The sequence below is a fragment of the Canis lupus genome, chromosome 32 (genome assembly GCF_003254725.2).
Source record: "Canis lupus dingo isolate Sandy chromosome 32, ASM325472v2, whole genome shotgun sequence".
Taxonomy (NCBI): domain Eukaryota; kingdom Metazoa; phylum Chordata; class Mammalia; order Carnivora; family Canidae; genus Canis; species Canis lupus.
In genome coordinates, this window is record NC_064274.1 from 11,358,855 (window position 1) to 11,382,762 (window position 23,908).

At 36.8% G+C, this 23,908-nt stretch overlaps 1 protein-coding gene and 2 long non-coding RNA genes across 4 annotated transcripts in view; 1 reads left to right on the forward strand and 2 right to left on the reverse strand.

Annotated features, from left to right (window-relative positions):
- LOC118353077 (uncharacterized) overlaps positions 1–14,447 on the reverse strand; it is a 69,176-nt gene extending 54,729 nt beyond the window's left edge. The window contains exon 1 of the long non-coding RNA XR_007407709.1: positions 14,316–14,447. This is a non-coding gene — a long non-coding RNA (uncharacterized LOC118353077). The remainder of the gene's footprint in view (positions 1–14,315) is intronic.
- SPP1 (secreted phosphoprotein 1) lies at positions 8,115–16,372 on the forward strand. 2 transcript variants are annotated; one of them, XM_025425281.3, is made up of 7 exons: positions 8,115–8,269; positions 9,374–9,438; positions 9,549–9,587; positions 12,670–12,750; positions 13,240–13,281; positions 14,343–14,621; positions 15,533–16,372. In XM_025425281.3, exons 2-7 carry the CDS (start codon positions 9,385–9,387, stop codon positions 15,935–15,937), a joined length of 900 nt encoding a protein of 299 aa, XP_025281066.3. In that variant the 5' UTR covers positions 8,115–8,269; positions 9,374–9,384; the 3' UTR covers positions 15,938–16,372. The 2 variants fall into 2 exon arrangements, with proteins under 2 accessions (XP_025281066.3, XP_025281071.3); XM_025425286.3 differs by lacking the exon at positions 12,670–12,750 and having other exon boundaries at positions 8,116–8,269.
- A 2,289-nt stretch (positions 16,373–18,661) lies between these two features.
- Positions 18,662–23,908, reverse strand: part of LOC112645603 (uncharacterized) — a 46,547-nt gene continuing 41,300 nt past the window's right edge. The window contains exon 5 of the long non-coding RNA XR_007407711.1: positions 18,662–18,770. This is a non-coding gene — a long non-coding RNA (uncharacterized LOC112645603). The remainder of the gene's footprint in view (positions 18,771–23,908) is intronic.

The following is a 23,908-nucleotide window of genomic DNA, read 5'->3' on the forward strand; positions in this document are numbered from 1 at the left end:
AAAGTTTAGCTAATCAAGACAACTAATATCTTACGTCATTGTATGTCTTAAGCATGAAGCTAATTATATTAACCCACAATCACTAATCCGTGTATTTTGAATTGGTGATTCTTAGCAGCATGAGATTAGCAGAGAAGTATTAACACTCTCTGACTGTGTGGCTCAAAATCATAGCATGACATTAGCTGGGTGGCATGTGGATATATAAAGCTCTGCATTTTATTAGATTTGAGCCTATGAGAAACAAAACTATTCACTCTCAGCAAAATTTCTCACCAATATCATTGTAACTTATAGCTTTTATTGTATGCTTGTCTGTTTTCAACCAAGTTTGGTTGAAGTTAGATGCTTATTCTTTTGATTCACATCTTAGAAGTTAATCTCTAAAAATCAGTTCCTCCTCTGTACTGTGTCCTAGCATCCTTTAGAAACTTTTTCCAACCAGGGATGCCGGGTGGCTCAGCAGTTGAGCGTCTGCTGTGGCCCAGGGCGTGATCCTGGGAGTTCCAGGATCGAGTCCCATATCAGGCTTCCTGCATGGAGCCTGCTTCTGCCTCTGCCTGTGTCTCTGCCTCTCTGTCTCTCTGTGTCTCTCATGAATAAATAAATAAAATCTTAAAAAAGAAAAAAGAAAAAAAATTTTCCAACCTAGGCCGGTGGAGCTAGTCACTCCCTTCTCTGGGCCTCTACTGACCATGTAAATATACACTCAAAGGCTTTTGCAAGGAGTGAATGAAATCATGTATATAGAAGTGACTGCACAGTAAATGGCTTCCATTGAATTACCTGAAAAATTGAGATCCTAATACTGCATTCATATACTTGTTAGGAATATTAGACATAATATATATTTTAAAATCTAGAATTTAGGGATCCCTGGGTGGTGCAGCGGTTTAGCGCCTGCCTTTGGCCCAGGGCTGATCCTGGAGACCTGGGATCGAGTCCCACGTCGGGCTCCCGGTGCATGGAGCCTGCTTCTCCCTCTGCCTGTGTCTCTGCCTCTCTCTCTCTCTCTGTGTGACTATCATAAATAAATAAAAATTTAAAAAAAATAAAATCTAGAATTTATATGTTTTCCATGAAAACATTATTACCGTTATTATTATTATTATTATTATTATGAATATCTCTTAACAGCAAAGGCAGAAGTTCTGGGCTCACTCTTTCTTACCATAGAAAAGGTAAATACTGAGGATATAATGATTATGAGGACTTGTTTCTTAGGGAAAAATCAAGCAGTAGAAATTTGTTACACATGAATGGGTAAAAAGAGGACAAACTTTGATTTTCGATAACTCTTGAATTATTTCATCTCATACAAAGTGAAATTAATAGGTTGTCTACACCAGTCACATCTACAGATGCTTGGAAATGAAGAGGATGTGAGTGTGGGAAAGAAAAATCTAAAAACATCTCCAGATTATGGAGAAGTTTGATATTCTCCATCTTTTTGGCAACAAAATTGCCCCCTAAAACCACAGGCAACATTTTCTGGGAAAGAAACAAGCCAACCTCTTCAGTCACTTTCTCTTCAATCTCCCACTCTTGGTATAACAGAATCTAAAAGAAATTCATGTGACCCACGTTAAGAAAACACCCCTAGAAAACTCATATTCGGGGAGGTAAGGATAAAAAACTCTTAGAACCCTAAAGATTGACTCATTAGAGTTATATGTTGAAAGTGGTTGGCCTCTTTAAAAAAATTATATTTTCACTAATATAATAATTATTTATCTATGATTTAAAATATAGCAAAAAAACACATGATAGTTTACATTAAACTATCATTACTACATTAAAGAGTCTCAAAGACTCTTCAATTCTCACCTGACTGCCAGTCTATTAGAGAATCTTTGTGTCAAAATCTTCTCTTTCTGGCTTTTAATCTGAACTTCTCTTATAATCTCAAAGCCAACTCTATTTCTACAACTCGTTTGCCCTTCCTGTTGCAATGTCAGAATTTTACTCCTCATGGATTTTAAAATCACAGAATTTTAGAGCCAAAGTTGCCCTTAAAAATAATCCAGATTAACTCTATTAAGAAACATGAGACCCAGACAAGCCAAAGGGCTTGCCAGAACCCTATAGATAAGGGGGAAAGATCCTGGCTCTTCAGATTCTGCAATGGCATTTTTAAAATGTGTATACAGTCCTTCCTTTATCTGAAGGAATACATTCCAAGACCCCCAGTGGATGCCTCAAACTGCAGATAGTACTGAACCCTACAGACATGCTATTTTATTCCTATATTTACAGACCTATGACATGGTTTAATTTAGAAATTAGGCACTATAGGAAAGTAATGACAATAACAATAAAATAGAACAATTATAACAAATACTGATATGAGAGCTACGTGAATTGGTTTCTCCAAGTATCTTGTACTGTACTCACCCTTCTTGTGATGATGTGAGATGATAAAATGCCTGTGTGATGAAGTGAGGGGAATGACGTAGCATTATAACATAAAGTTAGGCTACTATTGACCTTCTGACTACTCATCAAAAAAAGGATTATCTGCTTTCAGATGCAGTTGTTGGTGGGTAACTGAAACTGTGCAAAGCCAAACTGCAGATACTGTTCAAATTACTCTGAGAACCCAGCAGTTAGTTGTTCTTGCTCCCTGGAGCGGATGCTAAACGCGAATGTGATATGCAGCTTCCATGGAATTAAGTACTATTAAAGGTATGCCCCTAACTCAGTTGTTCCTCAAACATTTACTAAGCTGCTAACAGGAAATGGTGGATCCATGATTAAGACCAAGTCCCTCCTGGAAGAATTGACTTGTTAGTGTAAGGAGACAAGCATGTAACAGCTATAAAGTATCATAGGTGTGCTAGATTATGGGCAGGGTGCATTAGGGATACAAAAGAGGAAGTGGCTACTTCTGTTTAGGTAAAAAAAAAAAAAAAGCTTTATAGAGGATGTCTTGATGCTTAATGTGAATTAAGTCTGGAAAGAAAATATTTCACATGAAAATGTTTCACAGGCAGGTGTGGATGGGACTGGAGGGATATTCTAGGCACTCTGGGGAGCTCCAGTTGGCTCTGTGTGCTGTTGCATGAACAGTATAAAACAGGGAGTCAGTGAAAGATATGGCCGTAGAGACAGGAGAATGCCAGACCTCAGAGGACCTCACATTCTGTAAAAAATAGCATTCAGCTGGCCAGCCCTCTTTGAACACAGGAATCTTGCCTAATATTCTAATCCATTCTGCCTGATAGTGACTTCTACTAGGACCTAGAGGAGATATTCAATTTGGTACTTTAAAAAGCATCAGAAAATAATCAAGAATGACTCAACTTACATAAGAATTCTATACATTTTGCAATAGAGTTCATTTTTTTCATTCACTGCATTAATATTTGTTCACACATACACGAAGAGATGAGCATATCATGGACTTTCATTTTATTAAAAAATTCAAACATTAAATTATTAAAGTAAAATAATTACTAATTATTTTAAATTATATTTTTAAAAACATAAATGTTATGTCATGAAATAAAGACATTAAGGTAGTTCTTCCTTAATAGGAACTGGCAAGAAGAATAAAGCAAGAACATCTTAGCCAAGTATGGCTAGAAAAGTAACTGATTCAGTTGCTTCTTCTGTTGTCCAGTTTTTGTCATCTTTCTTCAGATTTTCATCTTCTGTACTATATTAAAATGGTCATTTTTTCATATTCACCCTATAATGGATTTTCTACGAAAAATTACTCAAACATCAGATTTTAAATAAGAATTCTCATAAACCAGTTTTGAAGAATGCTTTTCTCCCCTTGAATACATTCTGCAGAATGCTGATCACTGGTTGTTTATTGTGACACAATGCCTTTTCTGTACTAACACAGGCCTGCACTTCTAGACTTTCTATTTGTACATTTCTGCAGCTTTGTACAGATGCCTCACCCCCCACCCCACCCCTGCTGCCTTTGGGTCTTGTCTGATGACAAGCTTCTGTATTGTTCACCATGTTGCTGCAGGTACAGGCTTCTATGCTGCTGTGATTTCCACTATGTTGAACGGAAAGAAAGACTTCCTGTTTGAGCCCAATCTCCAAATACCCACCCTACTCCAGTGTAGACACAGGGTCTCTGCCATATGCTTTTCCCTGTCCATAGTCCCACTGAATTTAATACATAACTGGACCCTCTTATTCTCCTTGGCTACACAGTTCCAAATTTCTTAGTTGATTTTCATGAATAAAAGTCTCCCTGAGGCTCCATGAAGGTAAGAATGGTGTCCTCTTCAGAAAAAAAAATTAATAATTTAAGTCCACTTTAAAGAATCTATCACTTAAAGAGTATTGGAATGCCCTCAGAGTTGGTAATAATACTTTAATAGAAAAACACTATGCAGTTCTTGAGTACCAGCAGATATTAGGTATCAATATATGATACACTATGAATTCGAGCCTAGTACACTGAACTGATAAGCACAAACTATGTGCTCAGAATTTCTTAAGGATGGAGAGTTGAGTGGTTAATCACTAACAATTTATTGAATATTTACTTACTCTATAACAATTCTATGTGTCTAAAATGAATTTTTTTCTGTTGTCTTAAGTGAAACTAATGTTTGCCAGTAGTAAGATCATTTTTTCAGGAGCTGAATTTCATTATTTAAGTTATTGAGCAATAGGATAAAAGTTTTATGGTGTTTGTTTTCACAATTTCTGAAATGTCCCAATTTCATGTCTGTCCTTAAAAATAGTACCCTCTTATTTCCCACCCTTGTCTCCTTTCCTTTAATAAGTAATGCCCCTCTTCCTTAGGCTAAATGAGTATTGTAGTAGGCTTCTGTTTAGCTACAGTTCCTAACTTCACTATGGCAGATTAGTGATGCTACAAAGATATCAGATTTTTATTTGAACGTTGATTCAGAGAGAAAAATAATTATTTGCAGAGCTGAAAAAATTTAAATAGTTGATTATATCTTACTAAGAAGATAGAAATATCCAAATAAACTGGAAGTCAGTATTAAAAAAACTCCACAAAACAGTGACATTTGGACACTTAAATTTTTCCATTATATGAGCATTTTCATGTCGTTTAAGAAAAAAATACAATGTTCTTTATATGTTCCCATATGTCCTCTTACAGTGTCTATATATATTTTTTAAAGATTGTATATATTTATTCACGAGAGACACAGAGAGGGAGAGGGGCAGAGACACAGAGGGAGAAGCAGGCTCCATGCAGGGAGCCCGACATGGGACTCAATCCGAGGTCTCCAGGATCACGCCCTGGGCTGAAGGGGGCACTAAACTGCTGAGCCACCTGGGCTGCCCCAGTGTCTATATTTTATAATCATAAATCACTCTTCACATTCCAGTTTAACAATTAAACTTTTTTCTTTCCACATACGAGATTTGCAAAGAATTTGGTCAATTTGGCATTTTGATTCTAAAAACCAAGCATTAGCCTAAACAAGATCAAGACTGACCTAAATCATTTAACACATTAATTCTGACAGTTAAAAAATCTTTTTTGGGAAAAATAAGCAGCATATCTGATAACAAAAAGCAAGAAGAAAAAAGGGGATCCCTGGGTGCCTCAGTGGTTGAACACCTGCCTTCAGCCCAGGGCATGACCCTGGAGTCCCGGAATCGAGTCCTGCGTTGGGCTCCCTGCATGGAGCCTGCTTCTCCCTCTGCCTGTGTCTCTGCCTCTCTCTCTCCCTCTGTGTCTCTCATGAATAAATAAATAAAATCTTAAAAAAACAAAAAAAAGGCAAGAAGAATGAATCTCTTCAAAAGTCAGAATGACATACTATCCATTTCATCCTTTCCAGAACTGCCTCCCTAACAAATCACTATCTTTTCATCTCTGAAGCATCCCAGACACATTCTTTACCTGTGAATTCACAAGTCTTTTCTCTGAGTGAGATCTCGGAATCAGTAACCTTTTGAGCAAGTGTGGGAAGTGGGGAAGGAGACAGCATGTCTACCTGGGACTGCTGAAAGCAATGACAGAGCAGAACAGGAATGTTCTGTGTAGCATTATTGGGAGCTATTTTCTCACCTGGCTTTCCGAGAAATGGAAGGCCCCACAGCTGTTTTACAGTTCTGTCATTAAATATGCGAAATGTCCTATCCTGCCGGAAGGAGAAAACAAAACCAGATTTGTGGTCTGAAATCCCTTTCAGAAACGCTGCCATCGTGTGGCACTTTGGAGCTAGAACCGGAAGAGTCCTGTGGTAGGTCATCTGGTTCATCTGGACATGGCTAGGCTCCAGCAAAATCTATTCCTATAACACTCTAAGTTTGTATTAAATCATTCCTGTGGGCACAGAGTAAACCGTAGTGAGTCCTGTGGAAATCTTGTTGTTTTTAGAATTTGTGAACTTCCCCCTACTAAATTGACAACATGACAAATTTATGTGGGTAATACGTTTAAAGGGAAAAAACAATTTTTAAAAGCAGAACTAAGAAATATGTTCTGAAACTTTATAACCTGATGCTTTATGTTTCATCAAGTTAGCTGGCACCTGGATTGTAAAATGTGCGATTAGAGCCCACAAATCAATAATATCAATTCATTTGGAATGCATCCAAAATAGATAAACTCACCCCACCACCAAATGTCCACAAAACTGGAATATAGTTATACTAATAAGATTGCAAGAAATTATGTAATTCATATTTTTATTAAGAACAGCAATCAGTAAATAGTAGCTGACACATTAGACAGAACTAATAATAAATAGGACCATTTATCTTTAATCTCACTTCGCACACAATTCTTACAATGGAAGTGTGAGGTAAATGAATAGTTGCAACCCTCATTTCTCACAACTGAGAAAAGTAGATGAAAATTAAGTAATCTCAAAACAATATTAAATATTTAAAATGGAATCAGAGCTATGCTACCTCTAATTTCTGTTCTGATATTCAAAGTCACCTGTAATTTTTTTATTTAAATACCTTTTAAATACCCAGTAAAGTTTTTTTTAATATGGAAAAATGTTTTTAATTTTATTTTATTTATTAAGTAAAACCTTTATATATCGTGGGAGAAAAACTGGAAAAAAAATGATTCATAGAGCAATCTATTCCTATAGTGATATGAAAACTACCTTATTGATGTACACAGTTTAAAGATCATACATCTAACCTCATTCTAATAACCTATTCCACTTAAAGATATTACAAATGATGACTACTTGCTTCTCCAAAACTTTCAGGAATAGTTAACACACACAGTGCTTCAAATATGCATATAATATGTGCCAAGTGTTAGTTTTGCACATACTAATTCATTCAAACTTCTCACAATCCTCATGAGCTAGATAATAGCGTGTGTATTTGACAGATGAGGAAACAAATATAGGTAGGCTAAGTGACTTGCCCAAGGTCAAACAGCTAATGGTGGCAGTGTAGGACTCAAAGCCACACTCTGGCCCCAGAAGCAGCCTTCTCAAGCAGTAACACTGCTCCCAGTCAGAAACTACTTTACTTCTGCAGTATATACAGTAAATTACCATTCTTCTATTTTGTATAGCAAATTATCTGATTCACCACCTCCAAACAATTCAAACAGCACAACAAAAATTCATGTCCTTGAAGGGTCATCGTAAATCCAACTTGAACATGGGCATGAACATGGAATTTAGTGTTAGTAATGTCATTTGTCTAAATGACAAGCTGCTATATACTTGAAATCACAATACCAAGCTTGAGTAGTGAAGGATGGAGGGGGCCTCTCTGAACTCTTCATACACCTGAAGGAGAGATAGCCTCGCACCTGTTAAACAAGTATATCTGTGAGGCAAATTTGGTTGCATATATGACCTTAATCTGCTATTTAACCTGAAAGAAACAAAAGTCTATTCCATTTTATTTAAGACTAATTTAATATTAATATTTTTTTCTTCTAGCTCAGAAATTATAGACTGTTTCAAAGAACTAGTCATTCCTCCCCACTTTTTTGTAGGACCCCTAGATGCCCTTCCACCATGCTAAATGCCAACCCCATAAATGAAAAAGCTAGTTAATGATATCGTACACAAGTAATGTTTTAACTATAGTTTGTGTGTTTGCTTCTTTGTTTTTTAACCACAAAAACCAGAAGGGGAAGTGTGGGAGCAAGTGGGTTGGGCAGTGGCAAAAAAACCTCATGACACATTTCTCCGCCTCCCTGTGTTGGTGGAGAATGTCTGGAGCAGCATTTAAATTCTGGGAGGTCCTGGTTGTCAGCAGCAAGAGAAGGAGAGAAGTGCAGCATCGTCCAAGACTGGGCTCTCTTCTCAGCCAGCCACAGAGCAAGGTAAGCCCGCAGTTCACTATCCCGTGTATTCAGCTTCATTTCAGGGGCAAGGGCAAGTCGTGAGGAAAGGAATTGAACTGTAAAGCTGTTAAGCAGACTTGAATTGTTCTAGGCTTTTAAATGAGCATGGGGATACGTTACAGATTTCCTGGAGGAAAGGTAACTGGTTATTTTAAAAGCCAGTCATTTATAGGACTCAAAAATACTTTTGAGTCCTCAAAAGAACTGAAATTATTTCTTCCAATCAGAAGGAAAAAAAATGAAAAATTCTATGCCCCTTTCAAATAACTATATACATTAATTTAAATGGGTAGATGGCTGTGGAAGCATTTAAAGGGATAAAAATCTTTAGTGGTAATGTAAGCTAATAATAATGCTATGTTTTAATGATTTAATGTATCCAACCTATTTTCAAGAGAAAAGAAAAACCTTCTGAATAATTTACTTCTGTATTTAGCTGTTAGATTTTTCACCAAAATAACTGTATGACACTATTTAGACTTATTATCATGAATAGAAAAGCTGTTGACTATTTTCTATGTTTTGGTTTCTGTTTCAAATTTCTAGAATGCCTTTCTTAAATAACTGAGTTTTGAGACAGCCTCATTTTATCTAAGTGGTACCTTCTTAATAATTTCAGTTATAAATCACACTTAAAATGCACGCTGGAAAGATGGAGAAAGCAAGTTTCTTTCTATAGTTCTATTTTCTTTCTTCCCCTTTGTGTTTTTCTTCTCTGAGAAATAAAGATTCCAACACTAGCTTATTATTTTAGTTAAATTACTAATGATCTGTTTTTAGGTTGAGATAGCTGGAGCTATCAGGGAGTAATGATATAATTCCTGGAATTCTAAATTTTAAAGTTGAATATAGACTTGGGAGATTCCGCTCTCCCTTGCCTAATAGTGAGAGATAAAGAGGTGGCATTACAAATATTAACTCAAAAGAGCATAGTGTTTGAAACAAGAGTTTTCTCCAAAAGGCAGAAAGTATTCTACAGAAAATATATTTTATTAGTAATGATTTTGTGATGTGGTAGCATAAAGAAGTATGACTGTTTTACCCTACAAAGAAACCGAATATTCCTTATAAAATATTTTGCAGGAAAACTCACCATGAGGATTGCAGTGATTTGCTTTTGCCTCTTAGGCATTGCCTACGCCATTCCGGTGAGTACAGCTGCATCTTAAAGGAAATTTCTCAAAATAAATGAATTGTGTGCTCCCCTGTGCTAGGAACACATTCACATTGTTCTTTGTTCATTTTTTCTATTTCAAAGATTAAGCACGCTGATTCTGGGAGCTCTGAGGAAAAGCAGGTAAGCATCTTTTCGGTTTATCATGTAATTAAATTATATGCAGCTGTACAAGAGGTACTACAAACATATTTGTTGCCATTTTACTTATCTTCATAGTCTTGCTGTTGATTGATAAGTATTTACTGACTGCTGCTTTCAATCTAGGCCTGCTAAGTACACTTACAGATGGTCCCCAACTTATAGTGCTTCCATTTACAGTTTTTCAACTTTACGATGGTAGGAAAGCCATATGCTAGTAGAAATCATACTTCAAATTTTGAATTTTGAACTTTTCCGGGCCTGGTGATGTATGGTACAATATTCTCTTGTAATACTGGGCAGTGACAGTGAGTTGCAGCATCCAGCCAAGCCACGGGATCACAAGAGTAAACACCAATATGCTTCCAACTATTCTGTATGCATACAACCATTCCATTTTTCACTTTCAGTACAGTATTCAATAAATTAAATGAGATATTCGATGATTTGTTATAAAATAGGCTTTGTGTTAGATGCTTTTGCCCAACGCAAACTAATGTATACATTCTGAGCATGTTTAAGGTAGGCTAAGCTGTGCTATGATGCCCAGTAGGTTAGGTGTACTAAATGCATTTTTGACCCACCATATTTTCAACTTGCAATGGGTTTATTAGGACATAACCCCATTGGAAATTGAGGAAGATCTGTGTAGTTTTTAGTAAATATATGCTCTTAACACCAAACTAGTTCTTTTATATAATAAAATAATGCTCTAGGCCATTGTCATTTATATAAAATGAATTCTAGGAAGTCAAGTGAATTTTTCTTTCCATGAGTCAACATACTGTACTAGACATAGAAAATTCCATCCATGCTTTTTTAAGTTTATTTTTTTTAATATTTTATTTATTTATTCATGAGAGGCACAGAGAGAGAGAGAGGCAGAGACACAGGCAGAGGGAGAAACAGGCTCCATGCAGGGAGCCTGACATGGGACTCGATCCCGGGTCTCCAAGATCACACCCTGGGCCAAAGGCAGGCACTAAACCACTGAGCCACCCAGGGATCCTCCGCTTTTTTAAGTTTAAAATTTGTCTCACATACTGGATAGTTTGTATGGCCACAATATTCATAATATCTACTAAGATATTTGCTAAGAAACCCATTAAAAAAGAAAGGTTTTTATGCTGTTTGGATCTATTATGCTTGTCAGCTGACTTTAGATAACAATTTTCTAACCAAGCATAAGACCAAATAAAACCCTTTATTATAACTCTTTGACCAGCACCATAGATGTACATGCTCCTCCAAAATAGGTAAAATTGTGCCAGCCAAACAACAAATGGGCATTGTCCTGAGGAGCTTAGGCTAAAAGATACACAGAGTTCAATCCCAGATGAACAGAATAAAGGCCTGTGTAGTGTTCTCTGGGGTCACTGAAAGTAGATTGCTTAATGAAGACATTAGGAGATGTTTTGCTGCAAGTGTCTAGGTGTGCAAGTAGGTGTGTATAGGCATGTCTGTCTTCTAATTGATTTGAGAAAACAAATACGGAAGCACATTGATAAGCCAGAAAAATTAACATTTCCAAAAAAAATAGAGGTCACACTATCTGAGGCAAGAATTGATGCCTTTTACATAGAATAAATATGGCCCATAAAGCTATGACAGTATAAATTATTAAATTATATTTAGGAGAGAAGTGAAGAGATCAACCTTCCAGAATCCTAGAAATCTAGAGCTAGTAAGAAATATGGGAAAGTTACAAAGAGATACCTCTGAAGATGAATTGGTTATCTGTATTATGACTATTAGGGGGTTTTAATCTGTTTTGTTCATCTATATTGTCTTCATATTACCTTGTTTTAAATCATAAATTTAACTTATAAGTGCCTTCTCTCTGAGACCATACTACAAGTAGCAGTGGAAATATATATATATTTAATATATATAAATTATGACATATTTACATATAATCTTTATATTTTTTTAAAGAAAACAAAAGGAGAGAAACTTGGAACTCATCCAGACAAGTAGCTTCACATCTTTTTTTAGGCAAGGAACCCCTTCTTTCAGCAAAAGCTTTCAGAGAAGCCCAATATAAAGCTGTTCTGGTTGGAGCCAGCCCTGGGGAAACCCCAAGTACTACTGACTGGTTGCCTCTCTGCTCCTCCCCCTCTCGGTGGCTGGCTGTGAAAGGGACCCTGTGGAACCGCCAGGGCTCTCATTCTCAAATGACAGGAATGTGAAGGGATTGGCTCTGGGTGATACAGCCCATCAGATGACACTTATTCAGGGCAATTTCCATTCCTCTGCACTAGAATAATCATTTTCCCAATAATGATTTGGCTAAAGGAAAGACCATTCCATTCATGTCTCTGGCATCTTGGAGCAATAGAACTTCAGTGCAGTGATATTAATGTTATATTTCTGCACTGTCCACTCAGAGCTGCTAGCCACTGTGGCTATTGAACACTCAAAATGTAGCTAGTACAACTAAGGAACTGATTTTTTAAATTTAATTTTAATTAAATTAAATAACCACATGTTATATGGCTGATGGGTACAGGATCAGACAGCAAAGCTTTAGAGTTTCCCCTTATTCCATAGAATGGAAACAATGAAGATCACCACTAACTAAGGGGATCTCTGCTTTAGATATGTTTTATTCGAGGGGAAATTTCAGCTAGCAAGCATAAAATAGGAATGCACAATACTCAGTATGGACAGAATGAATTGGTACAGAGAGCCAGGTTCCTTGGATTTGAACCCTGGCTCTGCCACTTACTACCACTTAACTTCATTGTAGCTGAGTTTCTTCTGATCTGTAAAATGGGAATAATAATGATACTTATCTCACAAGAGGTTAAGAGGATTAAATGAATAAATATTTGTAAATTACTTTGAAAGGATGCCTGGCTTAAGTGCCAAGTAAGTATATTAAATGAATCTGCAAGAAAAAAATAAATGATAAAAGAGGTATCTAAGGCTCTGGTTGACCGTATACAGGCATATTATGCCTATCCATCAAGATCAGTGAAGTATAGTTGCTTTTTCAGCTTATCATTTAGAGATCCTTATGTTTCTTTTTTTAATAATGACAAATATGCAACATTTTTTGTAGCTTTACAACAAATACCCAGGTGCTGTAGCTACATGGCTAAAGCCTGACCCATCTCAGAAGCAGACTTTCCTAGCACTACAGGTATTTTTAATTTTAACTGATTTTAAGAATTAAATTTCTCACAATTAGAGAACAACAAAAAGTAGCCATCATGCAGGCCATTGAGGCCAGTTAAATGGATCCTTCCTGCCTGTTGGTAAATGTGAGCTTAGGACAGCAATTGATCTGGTTATGTTGGCTTTTTTCACACTTTAAGCCACTCATTTATGAGGCTGAAAAATAAGACCTGTTTTGGATAGAAAAGGCTAGCTTTTAAATTAAAATATGAGACATGGGGATCCCTGGGTGGCGCAGCGGTTTGGCGCCTGCCTTTGGCCCAGGGCGCGATCCTGGAGACCCAGGATCGAATCCCACATCGGGCTCCCGGTGCATGGAGCCTGCTTCTCCCTCTGCCTATGTCTCTGCCTCTCTCTCTCTCTCTGTGTGTGACTATCATAAATAAATTAAAAAATAAAAAATAAAATATGAGACATGTTTTATGTAAACTTATATGTATCTCTTCTTCTTCAGAATGCTGTGCTGACTGAGGAAACTGATGACTTCAAACAAAAAGTAAGTTCTCATCTTGAATCAGAAGCCAACCATGCCTTGGAGAGATGAAAGAAGCCACTCTTTCTCCTAATGATATTGCCTGGGCTCAATTCTGATAATATTCTATTGGTAGATTTTGCAGTAAATTGCCAGTCTAAAACTTGCTCATAAAGAGAACATGTATTTACTAAATGTCAGAAATACCAGGTTTCTTCAGATAAGCTTAGTGTGGCAGGAAATGTTTACTAATGTCTGTTATTTGAAATACTAAGCCTCTTAACATTTTATTTAAGATATTTTGTAAATGTCTCATCTAATATCTGATAAACATCTAATAATGCCTACGAAAGCCAAGATTTTGTCTCTAGGAGCATCTTTGTTCCTAACATTATGGTTTATGTAATAACTATTCTTTTTCTTGGACTATTGTTATATTTGCTAAACAAAGAGGTTAGTTAAATTTGTTTTCCTTAAGATCTTTTGAATATGCTAAGAATTCTAATTAGGAAAGTTAGATAAATAACCCAATATATTAAAAAAAATAACCCAATATATTGCTAGTCAGAAGTTTAATAGACAGTAAGTGGTTAATTTGGGGGACAGATTTGAGTTGCAGCTTAAACACAAGCATAACGGATTCACCTTTTGCTTCTCCATACCAATAAGGGGGTAGTCTTAAGTTTTGATGCATGCATTAATATATGGATGCTCCAATCTTCTGAGAATTTTCATTTCAACTCAAAAGTAATCTCACAATTATGTATCTATTTATTTCATCACTGAATTGGTAAATTGAATAATGTCTAATATGAACAAGGAAATGGAATGTTATTGATAGAAATATTATACTCCCATATATGGCTTGAAAATAATTATTTATGGAGAAGCAAGAAAAATACCTCAAATTATGATTCCATTTATCTTGGTATTAAAAAGGAAATTGCTTTGCTCCTAGAAGCCACTGAATACATTGCTGTGAATGCAAAGATTCTAAAACCAAATTAGTCTGAAAGACTAATGTACTGTAAAGACTAAGAGAAAATAAAAACCCTTACCCCAATTTTTCTGGCCATGATTTTTAGACCTTCTCAAGTAAGTCCAATGAAAGCCATGACGATGTAGATGAAGATGATGGAGACGATGTGGATAGCCAGGACTCCGTTGACTCGAATGACTTAGATGACGACTCCAACGAGTCTGATGAATCCGATGAACTGGTCACTGATTTTCCCACTGACATTCCAGCAACCCAATTATTCACTCCAGCTGTCCCCACAAGAGGCTCATATGATGGCCGAGGTGATAGTGTGGCTTATGGACTGAGGTCCAAATCTAAGAAGTCCCACAAATACGAAGTCCAGGTAAACAGATACATCAGATGTTTATGATTAGAGTCCAATTCTAGGAAACCAGAGTGTGCATATTCACATTCATTCATTCAGTAGATATTATTTGTTTATGACTATTTTTTAATATTTTATTTATTTATTTATTTATTTACTTATTTATTTATTTATTTTAGAGAGAAAAGTTGGTAGGGGAGTGCTAGAGGGGGAGGAAGAGGGACATGCAGACTCCACGTTGAGCACAGAGCCCAGTGCAGGGCTCAATCTTACACCCCTGAGCTCATGACTTGAGTCAAAATCAAGAGTCCAGTGCTCAACCAATTGAGCCACCTAGGCAACTCCTAATTTATGACTACTGAACACAAAAACTTTTTTCAACTTGGCTATTTTAAGTCCATGCAATTTTTCTCTAATTTCATCTCTCAGCCATAATGCTCTTTTTCCAAATCCTGGCTGTAAAGCATTTATTCTATTTATTTTTTTAGATGAAAGAAAAAACTTTGGAAAACAGCAATTATTTTCACAATATAACAGTCATGTTTTGAAGTTAAATATTTACAATGAATTGTAGAGTTGCAAATTACACTGCATCTATGGTCTAAGGATCTGGATTTGACACATAGACTTGACATTTACTATTCATTTACTTTTTAACTTTCAATTCTCTTTCTCTTTATTTAAAACAGAGATAATGAGATCTACTTATAGTCTTTATCATATGCATAACTGATATACCTATTAAACTAAAGGAGATGAATATGTGAAAACCCTGGTAAAATATAAAGTAATGTGCTTGTCCTGTTTTTTGGTTCAGTCAAATTTAGACCATTTCCAGTATAAATTGGCTAAAAGTTAGAAAGCAGAATTACAATGTTCCCATCCCTGGCTATTCGTTTAATTCTTCTTTCATTTGTTCCGTCATTCAGTATCCTGATTCTACAGAGGAGGACTTCACATCACTTGTGAAAAGTGCGAGTATGGAAGATGACTTCAATGCCGTCCTTCTTTCCCGGACAGTGAGAGGCACCTCTGACAGGGACAGCCATGCAAAAGACAGTCAGGAAACAAGTCAGCTTGATGACCACAGTATGGAAACCAAGGACCGCAAGCACTCCCAAGAGTATAAGCTGAGAGCAAGTGATGAGAGCAATATGCATTCCCATGAGATTGGTAGCCAGGAAAATTCTGAAGTCAGCAGTGAACTTGTCAGCCAATTAAGTCAAAGCCATGAGAAGGAGTTAATTGTAGACTCCAAGAGTGAGGAAGAAGATAAACACCTGAAATTTCACGTTTCTCATGAATTAGATAGTGCATCTTCTGAGATCAATTAACAGGAGAAAATGCAATTTATTACTCTGCTTTTAGCAAAACAAACAAACAAAAATTATAGCAGGATGGAGAGAATACAAAATGCTTATTTCTCAGCTTAGTTGGTGAATGTATATGTATATGGATCTGGAAATAGATACTATTTTTGATCATTAGTTTAGTGTGTGGCTTAATGGTAACACCATTGTAAACTAAAAGCTTCAGGGTTTGGTCTGTGTTCTTTCCATATAAGAAATGCAAGCTATCACTGCATTTTAATATTTGCTATTCTTTTATGAATAGAAATTTATGTAGAAGCATAGAATACTTTTACACACTTATAAAAGAAAACATAAAATTAACTTTATGTCACTATAATCTTGTTTTTTTAAATTAGTGTATATTTGGTTGTGATTATTTTTGTGTGTGTGTGAATAAATCTTATATCTCAAACATAATGAGTTTGGTGGTATTGGCTGCTTTTGTTTTTTTTCTGGAGCTTTATTGAGATATAAATGACATATAACATTGTGTGAGTTTAAGGCATACCACATGATGATCTGATACATTCATATGCTGCAAAATGATCACCATAGCATTAGTTTAACACCTCTATATTGTCACCTTCTCGATCCTATCACATAAGCATCATTTCTTTTTTGTGGTGAGAGCAATCAGCTGCTTTTCTTATTTGAGTTCCCACAGTTGCCCAGCAGTTAATAAGTGTAACTACTTTAATGAACCTGCTAAACTTAGAAGAGAGCAATACAGGGTCTGCTGGATCAACCATATCGGTTCTGGCTGAGCTAAAGTTCCTAATTAAGGAACTTTAGAATTCCTTAATTCAAGTTTAAGTTGATACTCAGCCAGAAATCCTCCAAGTATGCAGGACTCTTTCACCCAGTGGAACACCTTTTTTCTAATTCTCACAAAGCTGATATAAAAGCTAATGAAAGCCTAGCTGCAATCACAAATCAATTTTATTGTTTCTCATCACTCACCATTAATTTGCTCAGTAAATTTATTGCTTTCTTGCCCTTGGATGAAAACCTATAGGTTCCATAGTGATTTTTTTTTCCATAGCTATTTTGATCACTCATAGATAATAAACAGTCCCCTTGTATTGTAATAAATTTTTAAATGCAGTTCCAGGTAATAACCGAGATTTTTAAATTTCATTTAAAACTAGAAGTTCTGAAAGCCTGAAGTGGAACAAGTATCTTTACTTCCATGTCTTGCTCCTCTGCTCTTTCTAAAACTAGAAATTCCATTTGGAAATCTTAAAATTCTCTATCAAAAAACTTTTAGGACAAAGGGAGAAAAATTAAGGAGCAGAATTTCTAAAGACAAATCATAATGAAAACACAAAATTAACAGAATATGGTTAAATCAGTGATCACACTAAAGCCACAGCCTTAAATTTTTGCAGCAACAAACATATTAAAAAATGAAAGGAGGGCAGCCCTGGTGGTGCAGCGGGTTAGCGCCGCCTGCAGCCTGAGGTGTGATCCTGGAGACCCTGGATCTAGTCCCACATCGGGCTCCTTGCATGGAGCTTGCTTCTCCCTCTGCCTGTGTCTCTCTCTGTGTGTCTTTCATGAATAAATAAATAAAATCTTAAAAAAAAAAAAAAGAAAGGAACAACAAAGTTAAGCAAAAGAAACCAGAAGGAAGAAAATAATAAATTTAAAAGCAAAAGTAATGAGATAGTGAACAAAAAAATAGTAGAAACTAATCAAAATGCTGGTTTTTTGTAAAAACAACAAAATAGATAAACCATTAACTCTAACTTACTAAAGGAAGAAACATAGAAAAAACAAATGATGCAAGCAAGGAGATAACCAATGAAACTAGTAAGTTTTTAAATATTGGAAAAGACTACTTTACACAACTAAATACAAATAAAATGGAAATTCTAGATAAGTTGGATTATTTTCTAAGAGAACACAACTTATCAAAATTAACCTTGCTATATGTGGAAAGCATAAGTAGACAGATTTCCATAGAGGAAAGAGAAAAGGTTATCAAGGAACTAACTATAAAAACCAGATCCAAATGATTTTACAGGGGATTTCTATCAAAATTTCAAAGACCAGATATGCCCAATAACATTTAAATTTTAGCACAGAAGAAAAATTCTCAAATGATCTTTATGAAACAAGTATAATTCTGATACCCAGACCTGGTAAGATTACCAACACACACACAGAAGAAAACTATAAAGCAGTTCACTCATGACTAGCAATGGGACAATCCTAAATACAATGTCAGCAAATAGAGATTCTATATCTAAAATCAAGTTTAAGGCAGCCCGGGTGGCTCAGCGGTTTAGCGCCGCCTTCAGCCCAGGGTGTGATCCTGGAGACCCAGGATTGAGTCCCACATCAGGCTCCCTGCATGGAGCCTGCTTCTCCTTCTGCCTGTATTTCTGCCTCTCTCTCTCTCCTCTCTGTGTTTCTCATGAATAAATAAATAAAATCTTTTTAAAAAAATAAAATCAAGTTTAAATAGTGCATTATAATCAAGGGGGGTTATTCCCAAGCAATGAAGCTTCAGTATTAGTAAATTCATCCCTATAGTTTATCATGTAGTTAGATCTAAGGAGAAAGATGTTATATGATTATATGTACAGATGACAAAAAGGACTTTGTGTTAGTGAGCTATTACTAGGATGGAAATAGTGAGTAACAAACACCCTTGATATCTCAGTGGCTTACAACATCAAATATTTTTCTTTTTCTCACTCACCAAACTGTGGGTTGGCAGGGGTGTGTATGCTTCAGGCTGCAGGATGGATTCAGTTCTGCTCCATATGCTTCTTCATTTGGGATCAGCAACAACCCAGGACATGTCTTTCTGATGGCAAAGGCAGAAACATAAGAAGGGTGACCAGAAATATACATGATGCTTCAGACTCTGAACTTGACACACTACTACTGTTCATCAAATTCCATTGTTCAAAGCAAGTCACATACTCCCTTCTCAGCAGGGAACCTGCTTCTCCCTCACCCTCTGCAGCTACCTCTGCTTGTGTGCTCCTGCACACTCTCTCTTCAATCAATCAATCAATCAATCTTTAAAGCAAGTCATATGGGCAAACCCAAAATCAGTGTAGAGGTAAAGTATTTTCTCCCAACAATAAATCATGATAGAAGAAGGGGGAAAAAATAAATCATTGCGAACACATAGTAAAATGTAGCACAGCTTTTGACAAACCCTTTCTTAATTTCATAAAAATCAAATAAAAATTAAGAGATACTTTCTTAACATGATGAAATATCATATACCTCAACTAAAAAACCAGCATCCTACTTAATGGAGAAATAATTCTCATTTAGATCAAGGACAAAGCAGGTATGTCCTCTGCCCCACTACTTTGTAGCAAAGTATTGGAGAGAAAAGCTGATAATCATAAGCATTTAGATGCCCAAGATTTGAGAAAGAAATTATATCTCTATGTAGATCATGTAATACTACATCTAGAAAACAGAGAATCAGTACTAAAGATCATAATTTCTGTAAGGTACCATAATATAAAATTTACCTTACACATACATACAAAAATGCAAACAGTGACCATGTAAAAGATATAATGTCATTTAATATAGAAACCATAAAAGGATAAAATACTTAGGGAAATGTGCCAAAGCTGTATTAGAAAAACTTCAGTAAGTGAGAAACACTTCTGTAAGCCAAGAAAGACTTGAAGAAATCAAAAGACATCATTTGCTCATAGGACAACTCAACACCATAAAGATGACAATGCTCCCCAAGAAATATACAAATGTGATTCTAACTTTTAAAAAGGTAAACTTTTTCCTAGAGTTATGCAAGCTAATTCCAAAGTGCATATAAAAAAAATAAACATACTGGGGCAGCCCGGGGGGCTCAGCGGTTTAGCGCCCCCTTCAGCCCAGGGCCTGATCCTGAAGTCCCAGGATCGAGTTCCGCGTCGGGCTCCCTGCATGGAGCCTGCTTCTCCCTCTGCCTGTGTGTCTGCCTCTCTCTGTGTGTCTCTCATGAATAAATAAATAAAATCTTAAACATAAATAAACAAACATACAATAATGGAAGGAAAATTCTGAAAAATAAAAGCAGTAAGAGAGCACTAGCCCTAACAAGTATTAAATAAGACTATAGAGCCGCTCTAATAAAAACACTGTGGTCCTGGCAAACAAATAGAGTAGGAAGGGAATAGAAAATCCAAAAATAGACCCAAGTACATACAGAAATTACTAGATGGTATCCAAGATCACTTGGGAAAAGATGGACTTTTAAATAAATGGTGTTGAGTGACTGGATATTCATCTGGAAAAAGATAAAATTGGATCCGTATCTCACACCGTCCATCAGAATAATCTCCAAACAGACTAGAGATGTGAATTTAAAAGGAAACTATAAAAGCATTAAACCGATACATGAGGGAGTTACTTTATAACTTGAGTGTGGGGAAAGCTTTTCTATCTGTGAGAAGACTCAATCCCATAGCACTTGTTATAAACTAAATGTTCTTGTTCCTCCAAAATTCACATGCTGAAACCTAATCCCCAACATGAGGGTATTGAGAGTTGAGGGGAGGGAAGGGTATTGAGACTAGGTCATGAGAGTGGAGTCCTCATGAATGGCATCAGTGTCCTTATAAAAGAGACCCCCGAGAGCTCCCTGACCCCTGCCACCACAGGAGGGTACCATAAGAAAATGGCTATCTATGAACCAGGAAGCATGCCCTTACCAGACCCAACTCTATTCATGCCTTGATCTTGAATTACCCAGCCTCCAGAACCATGAGAAGTAAATGTCTATTGTTTATAAGGCACCAGGGCTTTTTGGTATTTTTGTTACAGTAGCTCAAACAAGTTAAGACACCACCATCCTTTATTTTTTTTATATAAATTTATTTTTTATTGGTGTCCAATCTGCCAACATATGGAATAACACCCAGTGCTCATCCCATCAAGTGCCCCCCTCAGTGCCCGTCACCCAGTCACCCCCACCCCCCGCCCACCTCCCCTTCCACCACCCCCCTAGTTCGTTTCCCAGAGTTAGGAGTATCTCATGTTGTCTCCCTTTCTGATATTTCCCACTCATTTTTCCTCCTTTCCCCTTTATTCCCTTTCACTATTTTTTATATTCCCCAAATGAATGAGACCATATAATGTTTGTCCTTCTCCGATTGACTTATTTCACTCAGCATAATACCCTCCAGTTCCCACCACATCAAAGCAAATGGTGGGTATTTGTCGTTTCTAATGGCTGAGGAATATTCCATTGTATACATAGACCACATCTTCTTTATCCATTCATCTTTGATGGACACCGAGGCTCCTTCCACAGTTTGGCTATTGTGGACATTGCTGCTAGAAACATCGGGGTGCAGGAAGACACCACCATCCTTTAAATCATCATTAGTGAGCTACAGCACTAATGGGCTCCCATTATACTTGCCACTTCATCAGATTCAAGGTAATAGCTTTATCAATTGTGTTGCCCCTGCCTCCCATAGAATACAAGCATCCCATTTCCTACTGGCAAGCTTCTCAACACTGTGCTCAAATCCAAGGACATACCAAGTTAATTCAGAAATTGCATCTTTGAATGGTGTCACCATTCAAAGACTATTCTCTGTACTTTACCAGTTCAAGTTCAATTAGAAAACGAGAGCACATCAGCAATTTGTGGGGGGGGGGGGGTTTGTTTTTTATTTATTTTTATTTATTTATGATAGACATAGAGAGAGAGAGAGAGAGAGAGAAAGAGGCAGAGACACAGGCAGAGGGAGAAGCAGGCTCCATGCCGGGAGCCCGACGTGGGATTCGATCCGGGTCTCCAGGATCGTGCCCTGGGCCAAAGGCAGGCACCAAACCGCTGCGCTACCCAGGGATCCCCACATCAGCAATTTGAACAAGGAAAATTTAACATAAAGCATTAACTAGATGAAATAAAAGAGAACCTTAACACCACAGGGCTAAGAATACCCAAATAAGGGAAAATTCTGAAAGAGGGACCCTCTCCCCAAAACTAAGATACACACCTCATTAGAGAGACTGTCTTTATAGCCCAGGGGATGATGGAGAAGTTTGCTGTGTTCTCCTGGGCCATAGCTGATCTGTAGCTAGGGGGCTGAAATTGGCAAACAGGACACTTCCCAGTGGAGTACCAGGAGACTGAGGCTGGCAAGCAGAAAACCACGGGCCACTCCTGCAGAGCAAAACACTGCGGGCCAAGGTGCTCGAAAAACTAGCCGGACAGTGAGTGACACTGGGTGTCCTTGCACAGCCCTGGCATCTGCTCCACAGGAGGAGCAAAAAGATAGGACACAAGCCAGCAGGAGAAGCTCCTTTCCTGCAGTGTCCCTCCAGTGCCATCTACTGACAAAGCTTGCCATTGTGCCAGCTGGCAAAAGAATGTATTCACAGGGTCCAATTCCAGTCTTACAAAGCAGGACAGCAGTAAACTGATAGGGGGCATAGGCCCTTTGGGGAAAAAAGCTGATTCTTGTTTCTTGGGCAAAATGAGTAAAAAATGAGCCTGGGAAATCTCTTTAATGATAGACTGCAAAAAAAAACCCTCAAAGACCAACTGGGGTCATAACCAAGGGAACAAAAACCAGACTTGAAGGGGATTTCCTTTGGCCAAAAAAGGAGTAATTTGAGAATAAAAAGAATAATGGCAATAATGAATTATAACAAATTGAATTTTCTTTTTAGTTTCATTAGTACATAGTGATACTATAAGAGAGAGCATAAAAGAAGGAAATGTCTTCTTTACAGATGAAAGTCAGCTAATAGTAAATGTAGAAGGAATGATAAAACTAGAAAATCAGTTTACAACCCACAGTGTAATATTGACTCAGGAAATGATCACTAATGAATGTTATAATAATTGCACAAAAGATTATTGGCGAGAAGATATTCATCTCGTCCCAGAAGATCACCTCACAAATTAGTATTTCCAAGGAAGAAGATGCTTCTAACTGGAGAGTTTTGGTGGTCACCATCTTCATCTGGTAATCAAACTTAGCTTCATAAATGGGACGGCCAGCTGGATGTGTGCTTCCTAAAGTCAGGCAATAAGAAGCACACAGCATCACCTATGAAACATTTTTGTAAAAAGATGCTTCACAGAATCAAATCATAGGAAAACAAACAAGCCCAGAAATTGAGTTATTCAATGATCTGACTGGCCTAAATTTTCCAAAGAGTAAAGTTTCCAGATGAAATACCAGATACTCCTTTCAATTTGAATGTCTGATGAACAACAAAATCATCTTTTCAGGGACACTGGGTGGCTCAGTGGTTGAGCATCTGCCTTTGGCTGAAGGCATGATCTCCGGATCCGGGGTCGAGTCCCACATCGGGTTCCCTGCATGGAGCCTGCTTCTCCCTCTGCCTATGTCTCTGCTTCTTTCTCTGTGTGTCTCTCATGAATAAATAAATGAAATCTTTAAAAAAAAAACATCTTTTGTATAAGCTAGGTATATATTATTTGAAAGGATGATTCATGGTTTATCCAACATTCAAATGAACTAAGCATTCTGTATTTTTATTTCCTAAATCTTTCAATCCTAGAAAAAAGGTGTGTTATACTATTCTAGATTACAACTCTAAAGAGGCATAACCAAGGGCAAAACATGAACTTTGATTGACACCTGGATTGAAAAAGAAACAAGAGTATAAACACATTTTGGGGACAATTATGGTAATTTGAATATACATAGTATATTAGATGATATTGTGGAATTGTTAATTTTCTTAGTTGTGATCATGGAATCGTATTTATGAAATGAAGTCCTTATTCTTCAGAAATGTACAATGAAATATTTGGGAGTGACAATGCCATGGTTTTTGTAATTTACTTTCTGATGATTCAGAAAACACACACACACACACATAAACACACTACACAAAGGGAAAGAAACTAATATGGCTAAATGTATTATCCTTTCAACTTTTCTCAAGGTTTGAAAATGTTCCAAAAATTGATGGTAGGAAGGA